Below are 19,716 nucleotides of genomic sequence, written 5' to 3'. Positions count from 1 at the left end.
GATTCAACTCCATTATTTGTACCAATTTTAATATCAAATTCCAATTTAAAAAACTTACTAATCCATTTTTCTTCAACTGTAAGCCATGTTTTAATAAAATAATCTTGTGCCTTAGGATTTTTCAACCATACATCAGTTAACTTCATCTTCTCAACTTTATGAATAAATTCAAAGTTGTTTCTACTGTTGGAAATGTTCCTCCAGAGTATCAGAAGTTCACCTCAATTTTCTTTAATATTCAGATTTCCCTGTTTATTAGTCCATCTTAACCATGCCTGTTCTCGATGGAAATCACATATGTAAGTTGGGCAATTGAAAATCCTGGTAATTGCATTATATTCTGTTTCACAGTAATCTGTTACGAGATATTGAGGAGACCCAGTCGTATTCCATGAATTAATTATTGTTAAACCTTCTTCAATAGATTTTGAATCTTCACATTGGACAAAAAATGAAGCAACAACAGAATAGTTAACGTTGGTTTTTACAACAAGGAGGATTAATTGAAGTGTATATTTTGTAGTTTTGTATGCTGCGTCAAGAAAACATACATTACCATATTGATTAAGTAAGTATCTTTGCCATTCCGTTTGTTGGTAAAAAAGTAATTGCTTTATAATTCCATCCTCTTCACTAAATGGCCGAAAATAAAAATTATCTTTTGGTTCAGATATTTTCCATTGTTCGATTTTAATTTGAAGAGCATTTTGATCAATTTTGCTTTGATGTTTTTGATATGTGTTTTTACCGGCGCTTATGAAAATTACGGGGAATTTTATGATTTGACCTTCCGAATGCACCAACTAGATTCACTTTACCAGCAAACAAGATACTGTTGAAGAAAATCGAAGCAGTTTTACATAATATTTTATGAGTAACCAAGTAGGTCTTTCCACATAAAATAGAAAATAATAGTACATAGTGTAGTATATTATAATAGTATGGTGTATAGATGTATAATAGTTAATAAAATTCAATTGGGAATATAAAAGTATCATGTATCTTGTATCTAGATACACTAAATGCATGTTTCATGAATCTTTTTGTTTAGTATCTTGCCCAACTCTGGATATTGGGAAGTTTAAGTCTACTCAGGATGTTTTATAGCCCCTCCCCAGAAGGCTTAGTTCGTCAAAAATTTATAAAATAAATACATTTTTATATATTATAACATGTTTGGGTCGGAGTAACATTTAAGCAGTAAGTTGAAGGCTGCTTAATTTTAGTGATGGGTCAAGTATCTTCCCCCCCACACACTCACACATGTTTGACCAAATATTTGCCAATGGTAAGACATTAAAATTGTTTTATTTTTATATGTGGTAGCGACTAGTGGTGAATCAATGTATATCACAGTACTACAGTAGGCATGGACCAAATATGAATAATGATAAGTAACTTTATAAAAAGATAGGTTCAACCAGATATTGACAATGTATATTACAATTTAAAAAATAAATAAAATATTATTTTATTTTACTTAGTTTACCTATATTTTATATTGTACATAAAATATAAATATGCATTATATCATTATAAATTATAATTAATAGTTAAAATAATATAAATATTGATGTCTAATAATAAACATAAATGAGAAAATAAGAGATTAGTTTTTAAAAATCCATCTGACATTTACAATTCTTCAAATTGAACACTTTTGATGTTTATTCCAGAAAATATCTCACACTGTTTGTTGATCAGCAATACAATACTGAAACAATAATGTTTTATATAATTAATATAAAAGACATTACAAATATATTGGGTAAAATAATAATAGAATATTAAAATATGCAGTTGTATAATATACTAATAGGTATATAACAATGTATGAGGTTGAAAATAGGTAGATAAATACTTAATTGTATATTAGTCTTATAAAGTTCATTCATTAAGTATAATTATTATCTATTGATATTTAAAAAGCAGCCATGAAATACAGGGATTTGTACTTTATAAGTCAATGGATATAAATTAATAATAACCAGTTTAATTATTAGTTTTATCTTTGACCTACAACATGTTTAATATGACCATCTAAATGTCATACACGAATTGAAATTTTTTTCTTCATAATCCACTTTAAAAACTACTTAAAAGTTTAGAGCATATTAGCCATCTTTGTTGACGTAATCCAAGTGTCAGATAGTGTGGAACCTGATTACCATAGTTTCATGTGATCCTGGTTGGTACTCAGGGTCTAATTAAAATGTTCTTTGTACATAAAAAATGTTGCAAATTTCAATATATTTGCCATTTTACAGTCTATCATCTAAAAATTAAATTTTTAATAATGACCGTAGGTCTATTTTAAAACAATGTAACACCAAAATTTAAAGTTAAGTAAAAATTAAAAACATTAGCATAGCTATCGACTTGCTGACTTAGAGCCTAGGATATAGCCTAAACAACAATATAATATTATGTAACAATAAAAAAAAAAAAATATTATGCCATTGGTTATATTATTAAATTATGAAATATATTTATACATTTTTTATAATTGACAATAGCTTTAAGAGGACCCATATCTGCTTGCGTTGTCTAGTTGTCTCCGTCTAACAAATGTATATATAGCAAATTATATATTCTGAATAATTTATTTAACTCTGTTATATTTAATTTTAGAGAGAATTGACCTATTACCAATTTTTGAAGTAAGAATATTATCTATATAGTTGATGGCGTATGTTTTAAATATATTTCAATTTTAAAGCGAGATATGAGCATTTTAAAATGAACAAACAACTTTCTATTTTAAAATAATTATAATTTGCTTTAAAATTAAAATATAAAAAAAACCTTTACTCAAGTTTAATAAAATGTTTATTATTTATCTATATTTATAGCTTAACCAAATAACTTATTTTATAAAAATTTAAACATTTATAAAATAAAAATGTTTAAAAATATATTATGTTTGAGTACCTATATAAATTATAATACATTTAAAATAATTCCTTAAGGAACATATTATAATATTCAATTTTCAATTAAATTACAGTTGTCAGTAATTATTATAAATTATTTATCCTATAATAATTTGTAGATAAACTGATTAAATAATATTCGCAAACATTTAACATACAGTAGTCAGTAATATTAAATAAATTATATTATCGTAAAACCAATGAGGCAATAACCATTAAACAAATTCCAATAAATTCCTCCCACTTAGTTCAGAAGTTAGAATCCAACATTAACAAGCATAGGCAATGGCCATTAGTATTTTGGTCAAGAATAATGTTTCGGAAGGACCTGCGGAAAAGAGGACAGTTAAATATTCTATAAATAAAAAAAAATTATCTACATCACATTATTAATGTCATGTGTACACGCCCACGGTACAACCGTCAACCATACCTTTTTGTCACCGGATCCACAGTGTGAACGACGCCTTTCGATGCGTGTTGCTGTTTTGTACGCACGACAACAGTTTTTCCTACGAATTCCACGAGACTGGTCGCATCCATCGAGGTAAATGCGCACGAATCATTCATTTCAGTAAGCAACTTAATTATTTAAAACTCTAATTATCAATATAAAGTATAAACTATACAGTATTCGTAATTCGTAAACAACAATTTGACGGCTTCGATTCTTTTTTTTTTTTTTAATTTCAAAATCATATAATATTAAATTTTTTAATATTTAAATACTAACCAGTAGTAACCACTGTCTGACTATCATGGCATCATGCACTACATGATATTCTTTATCATTATGCATATAGGTATTACATTTTGCAGCTGCATTGCACGAGTAGGCAACGAGTCACGTGACTGTTGGCCTGTGTTGTTAATTTGTTATCTGCCATCCGCAGGCTGCTTAGCTGTTATCTTAGCGGGTTAATAATATTATTATCTCCAAGGACAAATTTTGACAATCCGTATTTTGAATTTTCCGTATAAACCATTTCACACCACATATTATTTAGTACAGAATTGCCAAGTTATATTATTATATCCCGCATCTCCGTGATTGAAATTATCACCGAACATTGAACAATATTAAAAGTTGACACAATTAATTAACACTCAAACTATTATAATTTATAATGTATCTATAGACTAAAAAATTAATATATTTTGATCAACCTAGGAAATTTGTATGTAATGTAAATTTTAGTATAATATTCGGATTTATGTTATTTACTATGAATTAAATTTGTAAATTGTAATAGTTATGATTTCGAGGGTGTTTTGCTTTAATAGTTTGATATTGGAAACGCGCCAAATGCGTGCCAAAACTTTTAATCATAAACTAATTTACTCTCAGTATTAAAAAATGTACCTACGTTAAATCATTTATCTATTCTGTGGTTAAATTGTGAAGTATAAAATATTAAATATACTCCAGACGGGCAACTCCCGAGTGCGTCCCGTTTATCATATCGTACCTTTTTAATAGCCCAACTGCGTCCGCGATAATATCACAAATTATATTGGTATATCCCGTGTGCGTCCGCGATATTATCACAAATTATATTGGTATATCCCGTGTGCGTCCGCGATGTTATTGCTAACATTATTTCATCAGAAATAGGACAATTTTTAAAGAATATATTTGGATTATCCATGCTGAATGAACACGATATTGAAATAAGTTTTACTGAAGATTATATGTCTATCAAGCCTGATGATGATTTCCCTTCTCACACATGGGCAGAAATGAGCAGTAGCAGTGAACGAACAACAAATGCGTGTGAAAGCTTTCATTCTAAATTTAATTCATGCTTTTACACCCCACATCCGGACATATATTCCTTCTTAGAAATATTAAAAAAAATTCAAATAGACACAAAAATTGTAATACAAACTTCTAATCAAATACCTAAAAAAAATAGATCAGTCAACGAAAAAAATATTAAATTCATTGAAGAAAATATACAAAAATACAAGACTCTAGATATCTCTAGATATGATTATGTGAAAATCATGGCATTAAAAAGTCAACCAAAAAAATAGTTTAAATATTAACCCAGCATTTTAAAATTGTATGTAAGCCTAAATAATTTAATACATTTATATAATAATAAACTTTTAATTTTATAATAATAATATAATATAATAAATAAATAACCAAATAACCAAATATTTTTGGGGTGTAAGCCAGTTCACCTCCTCATGGTGCACCCTGGGTAACTCTTAATGAACTGGGACGCATTCGGGCTATGTGAAAAATATGACCTTTTTTCTCGGGACGCACTCGGATGATACCTTATTCTGGACGCACTAGGAACATTAAAAAAGGGTCATTTCGGGACGCACTCGGGCGACGCCCCTCCAGACTTCTAGCTGGTTAGAGGTAGTAACAATTTGCGGGTCGGAACAGTGGGCTTTATGAAAATTCTTGAATTCTACTAGGTGCGGATTACAGACATTATTATTTATTTTAAATAAATTAAATCAAAAAGTCCATAATATTTATATATTATAAAAATAAACACAAATAAAATAAAATATATTTTACGATCGTGTCTTGCCTGTACAAAAATACATAATTATATATTTATATCTAATTGTACAAGCGATCGTAATAATTAATAGGCGAACGTAATTATGTACTTGTAATAGCTTTAAGTCTTAGGTAGTTAGACATATTATGTAACTAAAATTTAATTATTACAGCTTACTAGGGCAAGAGTACTAGAAAATCAATGTTCAGAATAAGCTATGCAGGATCATAGGCGTAAAATGGGGTGGGAGGTCTAAGGGGGATATAGCATATTGCTTAGCCCCACATCCTGTTAATTTTTTTTAGTTACATTTTTAGAATATATTATGTTGAGTATGTACCAGAAACTAATAGGCTATAGTTCCCCTATATAAATTCATCACACTACGCCTATGTACAGGATGTTGCCCCTCACCTTCTTTATGGGCCTAACCTTAACTAGGTTGTTAGTAGTCTCTCACCAGTTGGTACAAAAAACTTAGTTTCTAGTTTAGTATGAAAAAGAAACATTAATATTTTTAATTGTCGATTTCTGTGAAAACTGGAATAACAAATAACCATATTATTTCTAATATGAAAATATTTATATAGGTCTAATATTATATTATATTACATAATAATAAACATTAAATGTACCCACATAATTATTAGTTATTACTTTATTAGGTATATTATAAATTTATAAATGTATACGCATTAAATCCATAATAATGTAATGTGATTATGTTTTTTTTTCTCAAGGACTTCGTTTAAACGGCATAGCTTAAGGAGAGGGGGCTTAGCAGTTAGCACCCCTAACCAATTCTGGTTAGGTATACGCTGATGACTTTGACAGAATGTCATGGATAGGGATGGACTTAGTTCTAACACTCTGTGCAATGAGATTTACGATATAACTCAGCAATACATTTTTCTGTGTTGCTAGTTTGGGACGTGGGAGGCAACATTACTATATAGTACCTATACATATTATACCTATAATACCTATATTATATTTCAACTTGCACCAATAATGGATAATGTATTATTAAATTACTGTTATAAGTTATAACTATAGTTTATAACTTTGAAATATTCATGTTATGTACATTGTACAATGTACGTCATTTTAAGAAACGTTTATTTAGATATTTACAAACATAAGAAGTTGCAACTGTCATGTTTTCATCTATTATAATTGTTATTTGTTAATTTATAATGAATAATGTATGGGTACACCATAATATATATAGGTATAATGTACATAATATAATAAGTACCTACACTTGAGCTTGAGCAGGTGAGCGTATTTCTGCAATACTAATAAGATGCCGTTTTATTATATAACATTTTAAATAAGTATACGGTTTATACGTAGGTAGGTAATAGCATTGATTATATTATATAATCAATGGTAGTAGGTACTACCAGCAATATTGCCAAAACTTCCTTTGTTACTCTAGCTGAGCTAAAAACTCGATAAAATATTAAATAGAGACTATTTTATAATAATTAACATAAAACTAAAAAAAAATTGTTTTCACCCTTTTGCCGAAGACTATCCAGCCTACCTATAATTGCATTTTATTATTGTTAGAGGTAGGATGGTACCTACTTAAAACTCTTAAAATAATTAATGTTAAGTGTAAATTATTACCATAATTTATTTTTGTACAATATTTACATATTAAAGGAATTAACCAAGTCTCAAGGGGAGTGGACATTCGCAAACCACCACTTCAGCGTTCTCTTATAGCGATTGGAAATTAATAATTATTGATTTGTATTATCATATCGTCGACAGACGATGGAGATTGTAATAAACATCATAGACGATAAAGATATATAATATGATACCTAATATTCGGTAATTTTCTTATTATTATTTATTAAGTCATGATTTTAATTCATAACAACACACTTATCAGCGGCGACAGTGGCGTAATGATGGAGTCGCCTAGATGACTCAATGCTAGGAGACCGGGGGCCGGGGCCCTCAAACTCAAAATATAAATTGAAGAGATAAAAACATGTAGGTACATAAAATATTGATATTTTTGTATTAATTTATCATTTCATATTTTTAAACGATTTCTTAAATATGTATTGAATAAACATTTATCCAATGACTTGTATTATGTGATATACATTTGTAGTTATCTTAATGTTTGTTTATATTACCTGATATTATAGTAATCTCAAAGTTACCAATTGGTTACGACTATACGACATTTAACTATTTAAGATATCCACAGACCACAGTGCATAAAAATAGGTAGGTAAGTGATAAATTAGCACGTCTTACATTAGTTACATTACGATAACGTCTTTGAGGCTTAACTTCGATGAAAAAATATGCTATAGTAAAAAATGTGATGAATTGATTGATCGGTTTGCATAATTAAAATCAAGAATAAAATTAATATAATTTATTTCAAATATTTTATTTGTATGCATTTTTTTGATTTATTGTTTTTCCCCATATTTATTGTTAAACTGTAGATTTTTATTTTTATAAATATGTATATTAATATGTTCCTCGAGACCTTGAAACGTTTAGATACTTTTAATTTGAATAAAAAGTTGGGTATCTTTGTAGTTTTGTTTACTTAAAACATTTAAGGGGCCCCAGGATATTTCATGCCACGGGCCCCTAAAATCCTAGTTACGCCACTGACAAGTATTCGATATAGTGTTGTTAATAGTAAATACCACTGATGTTTTTTTAATAAAGCTAATCACGTCTGTTAAAATAAAATCATTGTTCAAATATTCTTATTGAGTACATTATTATATAACTTGATGGTTATTACTTATAATTAGGTATCTATAATAATATATTAATATATAAATTTAACAAATAAAACTTGAATTTGGTGTAAATAGTTTATCAGTAATATAGGCACCTAATGTAATACTTATTCACTTTTTAATAAATTGTTATAAGTACCTATTAGAGAAAAAATGACACTTTCGTTTTTTGAAGCACGGCTCATTGTTCCAGAAAGTACTGTTCTAGAGAATAAGTAGAATATATACTAATAATAAAATTAATATCATACTAATATGTTATTTTATATTATGACCCGTAGACACGCCTATGTTTGAACGGTTATTTAGCATACGCAATAATTTGCACGTTGAAAAGTACTGTGAAACCTCGATGACTGAAATCAGTCGGGGACAAAAAAAAATTGAGTTATAGAAAAGTTGTATGTATTTACTACCAACATATTGAAATGCAGGGGTCAAGACATTCCTTCGAGTTATCGAAAATTTGACTTATATAGATGTTCGAGATATCGAGGTTCTACTGAACCTATGTATTTATATTTTGTATACCTATAGTTATAAACAGCGTAAATCTTGACTCAAGGTACCTTCTTTATTTTTTTTTTAAATTCTGAACGGAAGCGAGGAATTATTATAATGATTTTTCAGTTCTTATAACATTATGTACATTATTGTTTAAATTGTTTGTGTTTTCTTTATTTTGTCAGGTAAATATTAAGGTGCTAACTTTTAGTTTTCATCTAACTCGGTATAAAAACATTTTTAATGATGAAGCAGTTAATTAAAATTTAAAATTAACCTAAAAAGAAAATCAATTTTAACTTTCAATTTCACTAAATAACGTAACCATACGGACATACGGTATCCATCATATTTATTATCTATAGTTAGTAGTTATCTATATAAATATTCTACTGATTCATTCATTTATATTATTTTTAGACTATACTTATAAATATTATAATAAATTAATGTAAATCTTAAAAGCAGTTGGTAGGTAACGAGATAAGTACCTACATTAAGTTCATACCTAATAGATTAATTTATTAAAAATAAGTATTTTTTGTATAGGTACCTACTTAATTTGTATCAATGTGTACAACATTAATCAAACAACTTGGAAGTATTATTGAACTGAGAATACCTATTTTGTAATCTTTATTATGGCTATAAACTTTTTTTACTGATATATTGTATTTGTATGTAAAAATGACCTCATTTGTCAGAGCGCATTAATTCAAAAAAACTATTGTTTATACCTATTATTTTAAAAATAAAAATCTGGATCAGCTCGTAAAGCAATCTCTGAGAATATTATATTATTTACACCACTGTGATATGGGTTATGGGTACTTAAAGTTATAACTAAAGACCGGATTTATATTCTCTTAAAACACCTAATATATGATGCCAATATTCTCTAAAAAACATTCAAATATTCTTCTTTTATTCTCTTCAAAATTTAAAAAATATACAAAAATATGCAAAAATATTCAGAAATATGCAAAAATAATCAATAAACATCAATATATTTATGTTTCAACATGCATTTTTTAAAATTTTTTTGTCCACTGTTAAAACAATGACTTTTTTGTTGAATAGTTCTATTCATTGTGTTAATTGGGTTTTAAAATTAAAAGATTTTTTTAATTTGCATGGCCACTTATTATATTATAACTGCGTGTTTACTTTTTATCTAAATGATAAAAAAAATTGTAAATGTTTAAAAAAAAATTTCCGGGTACCTTAATATTAAAATTAATAATAAATGAATATTTTTTCTCACTATTTACAAAATTTCCCAAAATATGCTAAATATTCCAAAACCTATAAAATATTCTTAAATATGCAAAATAAACTTTTTTCTACGAACTCAGAATTTAACGAATTGTCGACATTTTTTTACTCTCATATAAAACTGCATAGATCCAGTAAGTAGTAACGATTTGTGAAAACATTAAAATCCGGTCTTAAGTTATAACTTATATAGATTTATTTATTTTTAAGTTATAACTTATTAGATATATGATTCAGTAGGTATAATTATTATGATTAAATCAAGTAATTATTTTAGAAACAGATAGAATAAATAATTATTTTACCTGTTTTTACAGCGAAAATGACCGAAAGTATTAAACAAACCGTAAAATGGAATAAGCACAAGATTGAAGAAAAAATTGGAAACGACCAATGTAAGTTACAATTCATTTTATAAGTATAGAAGTAAGTATGCTTATTCAGTTATTCATATGTACACATTAAATAATAATACAAAAATGGTCAGTGATGGGCAGGCACGGATGCAGAGAAAAGATCTAGGGGGGGGAGGGGGAAACTATTTTTTTACAACACAAATTATAATTCACACTTTGTTCTAAATTTAATTTTTTTCCCAATATTAGTATAATCTTAATGTAATAAATCAATTAATTATAATATAATATTAAATAATACAATTCCAACGTCTTTTCATATTATCGCTTTTTCTAAAACGATTAATTATTAGGTCAATAAGAAAATTGGAGTAATAATATATCTGGGGGCCCTAGGCCCCCCTACACCCGTCTCTGCCCCCTGGTACAGGAGACTTAAGTTTTTGTTTTAAAAAGTGGTATATATTGGTATAATATATATTATAGTCATAGGTATAATGTATATTATGTAAAGAAGTCGAAGTGATAATTACTCCCACGTGATGACACGATGTTCAATTTTTTTAATTCCTTTACTCAAAAATACATCATGATATTTTAACCTATACTTATAAATAAAACCATTATTATTCTTTGTGAATTTACTGGGGTGTTTTAGGAAATTAAAAATACGGCTTTACAAAGCTTCTCTCACTGCCGTCCTTAGGGAGGGGAGAGAGCCTGAGCTTTATACTTTTTACTTAGATTTGGGGATTCATGCTCGAAAAAAAAATAGGAAACTTAGTTTCATAAATTATATTATTCCATGTTATTATGTCCATGTAATATTTTTTAATTTTTTTTTTTCATTGAACTTATGTCCGACAACTATGACCATTAGCTGTTGTAGGGGATTATGAACTATATAGTTGGTAAGGTTGGCACGGTAAGATGTTGTTACGGTTTTTACTACTACGAACCCGGGTGGTCACCCATCCGGGAGCTAGTAGCAGCGGGCGTTCCGCGACTGGTAGCAGCCAACGCGCCAAGCCAAGGCACCCATGTAACATTATAGTATGTATATAGGCATTAAACATATAATAAAGCGTTATACTTTTGGGAAACTGCGATAAATATAATAAAATATAAGTACAAGGTACAAACATTGCCATATTATGATGACAGACGAAGGTATCATACATTTTTTATAAACTCTGAGTTAGTTATTGGTTGTTTCCACTTTGCTATTTTTTAGCAATCATAAATCTTATACGCACACCTGTTTCGTACTTCTAAATTGCACCTTTAAAAAAATGCCAAGTTCTAGATAATACACAGTCCTTATATACACAATATAACTCAATTATGTATAATATAATATGTAGGGATGGATGGGCCGATATTAGAACCGATACCTATGTAGGTACTCGATATCGGTTTTTTTTTTGAAACCAATATTTGAACTGATACTAAAATAACTAAAATAAAAATAACCAAAAATACTATAACAGTAATACCTACCTAATACCTATAAATATATTATGTATAATATGTAGGTGCGATCACGGTTTAAGATATATCTTAAACTGTGGCTGCGACTTAAAAATAGGTTAGGTAGTAACTACTACTTTGATAGGGATAAAGGTTATGTTATGATCATGATTTAAGATCATTTAAGATCATATCATAGACATTAGACATATTAATAAATATTTATTTATATGTCTATGAGATATATCTATAAGGTATATCTTAAATCGTGGTTATGATTTATGAGTTTAGAGTTATGCATATATGACATACCTAAACATTTTTTTTTTAATTTGTCTAATGTTATCAATGGACTATAAAACAATTCCGGCAAAATTTTGTATGGATAAGATATTGGTAATAAAATATTATTATTGAAAAAAAAGTCCCAATTAAGTTTTCCAGCTAATCATGACATTATCACTCACAACTTAATATATTGCTGCCGCGACAAGTCTGTTCTATTATTTTATTACACCCTTTTTACTGTATACCTATTACCTAGTACCTACATATACTAATAGACTATATTAGATGATTGAGAATAGGCAATATCCTGAACTCTGAAGTAAACCCAGCTGAGTGAGTTACACTTACGAGATACCTGTGGGCTGTGACAGTGGTATAGCCAGGATTTCTAAAAGGAGGGGGGGGGGGGCAATACAAAAATATTATAAAAATTAAATTTGTATTGTTTTCACTACGGCCAACAGTATCTATTCTGAAGTACCGAGCTCTTCGCGGAAACCAAACATCTCTGGTTAGGCAACCGGGGCATTTGTCCGATCTACTAATCTGTTCTAGTTTTGAGAATCTGACATAATATGCAAGGTGTATTGATACAACGGGTGTATCAATACATCTTGGTTTTGTGATTTTACATTGCACTGATGATAAAGCAATTTTATTGATTGATAAGTATATATATAATATTATATATATACTTAATAATATATATTATATGACGTGTTGGACATCTATGGGGCGCTGGGCGGTGCACGTTTGGACACTTTTGACATTGACTTAAAATCCAACAGGTTTGGGTGCAATACAATTAACGAAAACACATACCACACGTATACAGTCTACTGCGTAGGTACTGTTTTTGACTTAAATTCCAAAAAAGCTAAAGACGAAAATAAAGGTTTTTCATTTTTATACATATAATATTATAATAATATAATACATAGTCAGATAGGTAGGTTAAAAGGTATACAAAGGTATACAAAGGAAATGATCAAAATATTTTCATTTTTTAATTTATTTATTTTTATTGATTTCATGATATTTTATAAAACATAATAATCAGCAAACTTTTAAATTTAAGTTACAAAACGTTTTTGGGAGACAATACTACAATAATATGTACCTACTTAATCATTCTCCAATCTCCAGGTAAAAAATATTGTTATGTATACCACTATACCTACATACCCAAATATGTTACAGTTGTGTGATTCGGTATATTATCCATATATGAACATAATATGGTTAATGGTTACTTATGTATTACATTATATTATTATTATTTATTAAATATTGGCTCTTATATAATTGTATACCTCTTTGTTTCTAATTTTAGTTAAGAACAATCAATTATGGACTGAAAATTTTTACTTTGTGGTTGCGGCTGACCCTCAATTTGGTTACATTTGGCCACCTGCAGAACGAGATCCTAAAGACTGGAAAATAGAAATGGATAAAGCTATTTTCGCAATAGATAAAATTAATAATTTGTCTCCAAGACCTCAATTTTTAGTTGTCTGCGGCGACTTAGTAAATGAAATGCCTTGTAGTTAGTTGAACTTGTTTAGTTTATTGATTATAGTGTAATTTAATTAATGGTTCATAGATATTTTTATACATCAACGTATTCATATTTCAGATGAAACTGTGCTAAATGAATTACAAATAAATGATTTTAAGAAGGTTTTTTCAAACTTACACCCCTCTATACCTCTGGTTTGTGTGTGTGGAAATCATGATATTGGCAATATCCCAGATGAAAATTCAATCAACAAGTAATATTATACTAACATTTACCAGTTACACAAAATCAGTTCTTTAATATTTGTAGATAAATAATTACAATTTTAGATATCGTGATAATTTTGGCCAAGATTATTTTTCATTTTGGTGCGGTGGAGTACTGTTTTTAGTGTTAAACTCACAATATTATAAAAACAGATGTGATGTCGATAAATTTGCAGCAAAACAAGATCAGTGGTTAACTGAAATATTGAATAAATACGAGGGTCAAAGAATAATTATATTTCAACACATACCGTGGTTTTTAAGTAAACCGGATGAGGAAATTTCCTATTTCAATATTGAAAATAACATCAGATATGAAATGCTTGAAAAACTGTGTGCAGCTGGTAAAGATTAATTAATATACTTAAATATTTTATTTAAATCAGTGTCATAAATGTTGAGAATAAAAACCATTTGTATTATCGGCAAATGAATTTTCAAATCAATTGTTGATGTATATATTGTTTTTAGGTGTGTCTCATGTTTTTTCTGGTCATTATCACAAAAACTCAACTGGATTCTATAAAAACCTTGAAATAGTTACTACTTGTGCACTTGGAACTCCGTTGGGAGAAGATCCTTCCGGACTAAGAGTAGTGAAAATGTATGATAACAATGTTATACATACATATTATCCTCTAGAACAAATGCCAAGCTCTATTCAAAATTAAAATATTTATTATAATTTGAAATGTTTAAAATATATAAATCTATACAGATTTTAATAAAGAAGCCATATTAATTATAATATTTTATATTAGTGATCAATGATAATGATAATGTATGTCAATTAAATACCAAAAAATATATTAAAATAATATTAATTTATTGTTAAATACAAATTGAAATAATATTTTATTTTCTATGATTTTTAAATTGGTCCCAAGGATGCAGTTCTTCATCAACAGTTACTTCTAACAACCATTTTTTATAAAAATTTTGAAATTTTCTGTATCCTTCTTTGAAATAATAACTTTGAATAAAATCTGGAGTCTCTTTTTCTCTATTTTGCTGAAAATAATACCAACAGTTAATATATTTTGTATTTACATTAAGCTTGTAATGTGATCAGAAATCCTAATATTTTTGAATTGTTTATAATATGTTAGGTAAATAAAATATAAAAGTAGAATTTAATAATTGTTATTTAAACTTAAAATCTATTTGTGATAATTATTAAGTTAAAAAAACATAATTTTAATTCATACTGTATAACTTTGTTAGTTAGTATAATTTTCATGAACATTTAGGAGCCATCACGGTATATTTAAAAGAACAAATAATATGTTAAAGATTTTTATTCAAAATATTTGTGGTTAATTTTGAAGTTATTATTTTCTATTTTCTTAAAAGCTTAAAAGCAGTTATGCTATTAAAATATTTGCAGTTAGTTCAAAAATATATACATTTTACTGTAAAAGAAAACAATCATATTTCAATTCATCATTAAATGCTTAATAGATTATTTTTACATTTTTAATAACTGCTTACACTTACTCTTTTTTTCATTAAATCTTTAATTGTGGTATCAAAATGATTTAAACGATCCATAAATTTTTTATTGGGTTTAATTTCTTCGTGTTTGACCATGTTCATGACATAAATTACATAGGCAAAATTGTAATGGTAGCATGCTTGTGCTAACATAGTGCCCAACACTTCTGCATTCACTCTTAAATTAGATAAAAAACACAAGTAAGAATAAAAATATCATAAGTATTTTACTAACATACCGAAATCCATGATCTGCTATCATTTTTATGAGGTCTTTAGCTTCGTTCTTGTTTTTACATCCCAATGCCAGAACACCAAATGTTACAACATCCACACTCAAGTTTTCTGAGTTAATTAAGATTAATACATTCTATAAATTAAAAGTAAAATTACAGTAATTTATATAAAATGTATATTATATGAACGATTTTAAATAACCTTTGCTTCTTCATAATCAAATCTAAGACTTCGTTTTTTAATGAGAATATTGCAAAAATCAATGTCAACTCCGACTTTGTTGTTATAAATTTCTTTTAATAAGAGCTAAAAAATATTATAAATTAATAATTATGTTATGTATTTGTACAAGTTTGGTCTAAAATATTAATTGGAAAGTACACTTAATACATTAAAACGTTGAAATAACTTTATTTTATTTTTTTTTTAAAGGTTTTAATGAATTATAAACACATCTGATAAAATACAAAACTCAATTAAAGTATATTTCTGATTAGGAAATTAATTTTTTAACATGAGTAACTCACTTTTTCAGCTGATAATGTTGGCGGTATAATTTCTAAAAGTTGAGTGAATATTTTAATTTCTGGCTTTATTCTGTTGATTTTCATATTTTTTAAAAATCCTGAACAACCACCTAATAATATTAATCTATATAAAAAAAACAAAAAACAATTTAGCACTAATGCAGAAAAGATTTGTGAGTATGTTTACCTTTCTTCAGGGGATTTAATTTCAGATATACCCACAATGTTACCAAAATTAGGTTTAACATCCAATAGATTTGGTCTATTCTCCTCAATAAGAGATAGTTTATTTTCATTATCATTACATAATAATGTATTAGGTATGTCCTTCTCTGAAGTATTCATTTCTTCAAGTTTGGATTCAGTCATTAGTAAATGAGGATCATCTATTATTTGACCAATAACTTTCCGTGTTTCAAATTCATCACCAAGACTACATTCTCTTGTGCATTTTAATAAAAGATTGTAAGTATAAAGTGAAGGACGTACACGTTTTAATATCATTTTTCTCCAAACCTGAAAATTAAAAAAATACATGGTACATTTTGTCCTTTAATTTAATTTAAGTTATAAATTTTTTATCATTTATTAGAAATAGTAAAATGTATCCCTAGGTATTTGTAATAATAAGAAAATATAAGAAACATAGAATAATAAAAGTGCTTTATTTCTGATTAATCATGGCCTATTAAATATTATATTTAAGATTTTAGAATGAAATGTTAATACAAGACCAAGGCAGTTCTGAATACTTAGTCATAGTGATGATAAATAAGTATGATAGGACATAGATGCTGTTTATAAAACATTTATAATTCAATTTAGTACTTGAACCATACCAACAGGATCTTGAGTCTTTAGTAACAATGTTGAAGTTAACAAGTGGTTCCATGTAAGTTTTCGAACTAGGAAACACCTAGATATTTAATTTTTGGCGACCAGTTAATCATAGGCGGATATTTAGTCACATCCGAGGGGGGGGGGGACTTAATATTTTTGTCTTATCCATTAGTGTAAGCATACATTTTTCAACGCTTCAACCTACTAACTAGTGGCTACTCAGTACTGCTACTTTATTCTAGCAGAGGCACCAAGTATAATATATACTAGGCATATTAAAATACACAATTTATTTTAACATCTAGTGTGGTTTGTTACATTCAGGGGGGGGCGTAAGCCCCCCCCCCCCCAATATCCATATGCAGTTAAAACTTTCTCCACCTATGTAGAATGGACCAGGATTTAGAAGACGTTAAAGTGTGAATAACACTGAGCAACTTTATGAAGGACCATAAGACTGATCAATTATTTTATAGAACCTAAATATAATTTAGTTATCATGACTCAACTAAAATGTGTATAGTTCTTAAGTCAACTTGACATTTCACGACTGAAAATATTAGAGCAATACATATATTTATTCAAACTTACAAGTAAAGCATGACGAAAACCAGCTTCTTTATCTGATATACAAGCTTGTAAGAGAAAATTAAATGTTTCATCTTTTAATTTATATTTTTTCGTCAACATTTCATCAACCAAAGAAAATGCAGTCAATATATCTCCTGTTCTTCCAAAAGCTGACAATAAATATGAATAGTGAATACAAACATTTTTTAGCACAGTTTTAACAATTTTACTTATTGAAATTTCAGTTTGATTTCAGCATATTTGAATAAAAATATTAAATTGATTTTTGTTTCTCATAAATATATAGTTTTAAATACCTTTAATCATTGCATGGTAGTTAAAAATGTTAGGTTCAATTGATTTTAAACTCATCAAATTGTGTAATTTTTTAGCTCTCTTTAATGCATCATCCTTATATGGTGAATTAGCACATGCATTAAATAAACAAGTATACGTAGCCGGCGTAGTCTTAATCCCACTTTTTTTCATCTAATTATTTAAAAAAAAAATTAAATATTGTATTTATTAAATAATCTAAGGGATAGGTACCAAATTACAAATAAACAAACCTGGTTAAATAAATGAAAAGCTTTTTGAACATAACCAACTTTACCACAAGTACCAATTAACAAGTTATATACATAATAATCTGGTTTTGCTTTTTCATCTTTTAACATCCTCGTTTCAAGTACATCTATCGCATCTGCAATCTAAAAAAAACTTGGTGGTAATATTGAAGATTGATAAAATAAATATTAGATTTTTTTTAGTTTTATACTTTATGCTGTTTAATGAGTTCTTGGATAATTTTGTGGTACTCAGTAATATGTAATCTTTTGTGTTGTTCATCTTTATCGTATTCTATTTTATCATCATCTTCCGGAGGTAAACGATCCAATTTATGATTAATTTCAGTATTATCAGTTAATGTACCAAAAACATCAGCATCAGCATCAGTATTTTGCTCAGCATTAAATGAAAATGTCTCTGTTCTTTTTCGAAAATCTTTGATTGTAGACACACATCTTGCATTTCTACAACATTGCTGATTGTAATTTGTTCTTAAAGGCTTGATATTAATTAACTGTCGTAAAAAACGGTTGAACACAATCATCTGAAATTAATAATTATAAATCCTTATTATTAACTATATACTTAACTACACAGTATTTGAAGAAACATATTATTTAAGTATTAGGTTTATAAATACATTGTGATTTCCTTGTCAATGGAATATTTAACTCGCGTCCGATTTGAAACTACCTATAAGAACTTAATTTTATGTTAAATTAAGTTTTGAATAAAATCGGATCCATTCACAGTGAAATTTAATAACAAATTAGTATTAAACATTTACAACCAACCGTGAACAGAGTATCTAATCAAGCAAATGTTTCACACCTTCACATCACACATGGCACATGTTTAAAAATTTGAATATTATACAATTATTATACTTATGTCTTATTAGTATAAATTATAATAATGTATGTAAACGTGAAGAACGAAGATAGCTCGGACGTAGTGATACACTGATACCACAGAATACTTCTGTGGTGATACCACTGATAAGAAATTGAACGATACCAGTAGGTGTACCAGCAATATTAAGTTGCATTTACTACATTTATTAGGGGTAATATTAAAATGTAAGACTACAATATGTTTGAATTAATTTGTCTTGAAAACTTATTTTTTATTTATTTTGTCCTATAGATTATTAGCTTTTACCAATTATTAACTACAACCTATTTAGTATTTACTAATATGTATAAGTTACACAACTTATTTAAATTTTCAAAATATTATAGGTACAATTTAACGATAATAATTCGTAGCTGTTAGTAGTCTTAACAGTTAGTAGAGCTTCGATTAAAAAATATTATTGCTTAGGTATTAAAATATTATTAAATTTAATAACTATTTGAATTACATTTTTAAAAATAATAAAATTAACAAAAACAATTCGATTCAGAGCGAAGGCGGTCTGTCATTATTACAAAGTATATAGTAAGTATCTTTATTATGTTATGATAAATGTATATTGCTACTAAAGTGATTTCCTATACTATTAATAATATAGTAGGTTGAATTCATTTTTTACGAAGAAATTACTTTTG

At 27.5% G+C, this 19,716-nt stretch overlaps 2 protein-coding genes and 2 long non-coding RNA genes across 6 annotated transcripts; 2 read left to right on the top strand and 2 right to left on the bottom strand.

Moving 5' to 3' along the window:
• Positions 1 to 29: 29 nt before the first annotated feature.
• LOC132949697 (uncharacterized) lies at positions 30 to 967 on the top strand. Its single transcript, XR_009665123.1, has 3 exons — positions 30 to 299; positions 425 to 568; positions 671 to 967. It is a non-coding gene; the product is annotated as an uncharacterized LOC132949697 (long non-coding RNA).
• Positions 968 to 1,466: 499 nt separating this feature from the next.
• Positions 1,467 to 3,506, bottom strand: LOC132948937 (uncharacterized). Its single transcript, XR_009665058.1, has 2 exons — positions 3,367 to 3,506; positions 1,467 to 1,714 (listed from the first exon to the last, which is right to left on the bottom strand). It is a non-coding gene; the product is annotated as an uncharacterized LOC132948937 (long non-coding RNA).
• LOC132948935 (serine/threonine-protein phosphatase CPPED1-like) lies at positions 3,347 to 14,786 on the top strand. Of its 2 annotated transcripts, none has more exons than XM_061019635.1 (6): positions 3,347 to 3,480; positions 10,347 to 10,424; positions 13,477 to 13,689; positions 13,780 to 13,915; positions 13,992 to 14,272; positions 14,400 to 14,786. In XM_061019635.1, exons 2-6 carry the CDS (start codon positions 10,352 to 10,354, stop codon positions 14,597 to 14,599), a joined length of 903 nt encoding a protein of 300 aa, XP_060875618.1. In that variant the 5' UTR covers positions 3,347 to 3,480; positions 10,347 to 10,351; the 3' UTR covers positions 14,600 to 14,786. The 2 variants fall into 2 exon arrangements, with proteins under 2 accessions (XP_060875618.1, XP_060875617.1); XM_061019634.1 differs by having other exon boundaries at positions 3,373 to 3,507.
• Positions 14,667 to 19,107, bottom strand: LOC132948934 (pentatricopeptide repeat-containing protein 1, mitochondrial). Of its 2 annotated transcripts, none has more exons than XM_061019633.1 (11): positions 18,961 to 19,107; positions 18,375 to 18,710; positions 18,166 to 18,306; positions 17,914 to 18,085; positions 17,618 to 17,766; positions 16,374 to 16,702; positions 16,187 to 16,310; positions 15,861 to 15,965; positions 15,662 to 15,792; positions 15,426 to 15,600; positions 14,667 to 14,939 (listed from the first exon to the last, which is right to left on the bottom strand). In XM_061019633.1, exons 2-11 carry the CDS (start codon positions 18,708 to 18,710, stop codon positions 14,784 to 14,786), a joined length of 1,818 nt encoding a protein of 605 aa, XP_060875616.1. In that variant the 5' UTR covers positions 18,961 to 19,107; the 3' UTR covers positions 14,667 to 14,783. The 2 variants fall into 2 exon arrangements, with proteins under 2 accessions (XP_060875616.1, XP_060875615.1); XM_061019632.1 differs by having other exon boundaries at positions 18,807 to 19,102.
• Positions 19,108 to 19,716: the final 609 nt, after the last annotated feature.

The sequence above is a fragment of the Metopolophium dirhodum genome, chromosome 7 (genome assembly GCF_019925205.1).
Source record: "Metopolophium dirhodum isolate CAU chromosome 7, ASM1992520v1, whole genome shotgun sequence".
NCBI classification, from domain to species: Eukaryota; Metazoa; Arthropoda; class Insecta; order Hemiptera; family Aphididae; genus Metopolophium; species Metopolophium dirhodum.
The sequence above is the reverse complement of the archived record's forward strand: the minus strand, read 5'-3'. Positions and strand labels throughout refer to the sequence as shown.

Coding starts and splice junctions, on each gene's coding strand:
- LOC132948935 (XM_061019635.1), top strand. CDS start 10,352: ATGACCGAAAGTATTAAACAAACCGTAAAATGGAATAAGCACAAGATT. Junction 10,425..13,476: donor AAAAATTGGAAACGACCAAT/GTAAGTTACAAT, acceptor TTCTAATTTTAG/TTAAGAACAATCAATTATGG. Junction 13,916..13,991: donor GATGAAAATTCAATCAACAA/GTAATATTATAC, acceptor TTACAATTTTAG/ATATCGTGATAATTTTGGCC.
- LOC132948934 (XM_061019633.1), bottom strand. CDS start 18,710: ATGATTGTGTTCAACCGTTTTTTACGACAGTTAATTAATATCAAGCCT. Junction 15,966..16,186: donor CAACATTATCAGCTGAAAAA/GTGAGTTACTCA, acceptor AATATTTTTTAG/CTCTTATTAAAAGAAATTTA. Junction 15,601..15,661: donor ATAGCAGATCATGGATTTCG/GTATGTTAGTAA, acceptor ATCTAATTTAAG/AGTGAATGCAGAAGTGTTGG.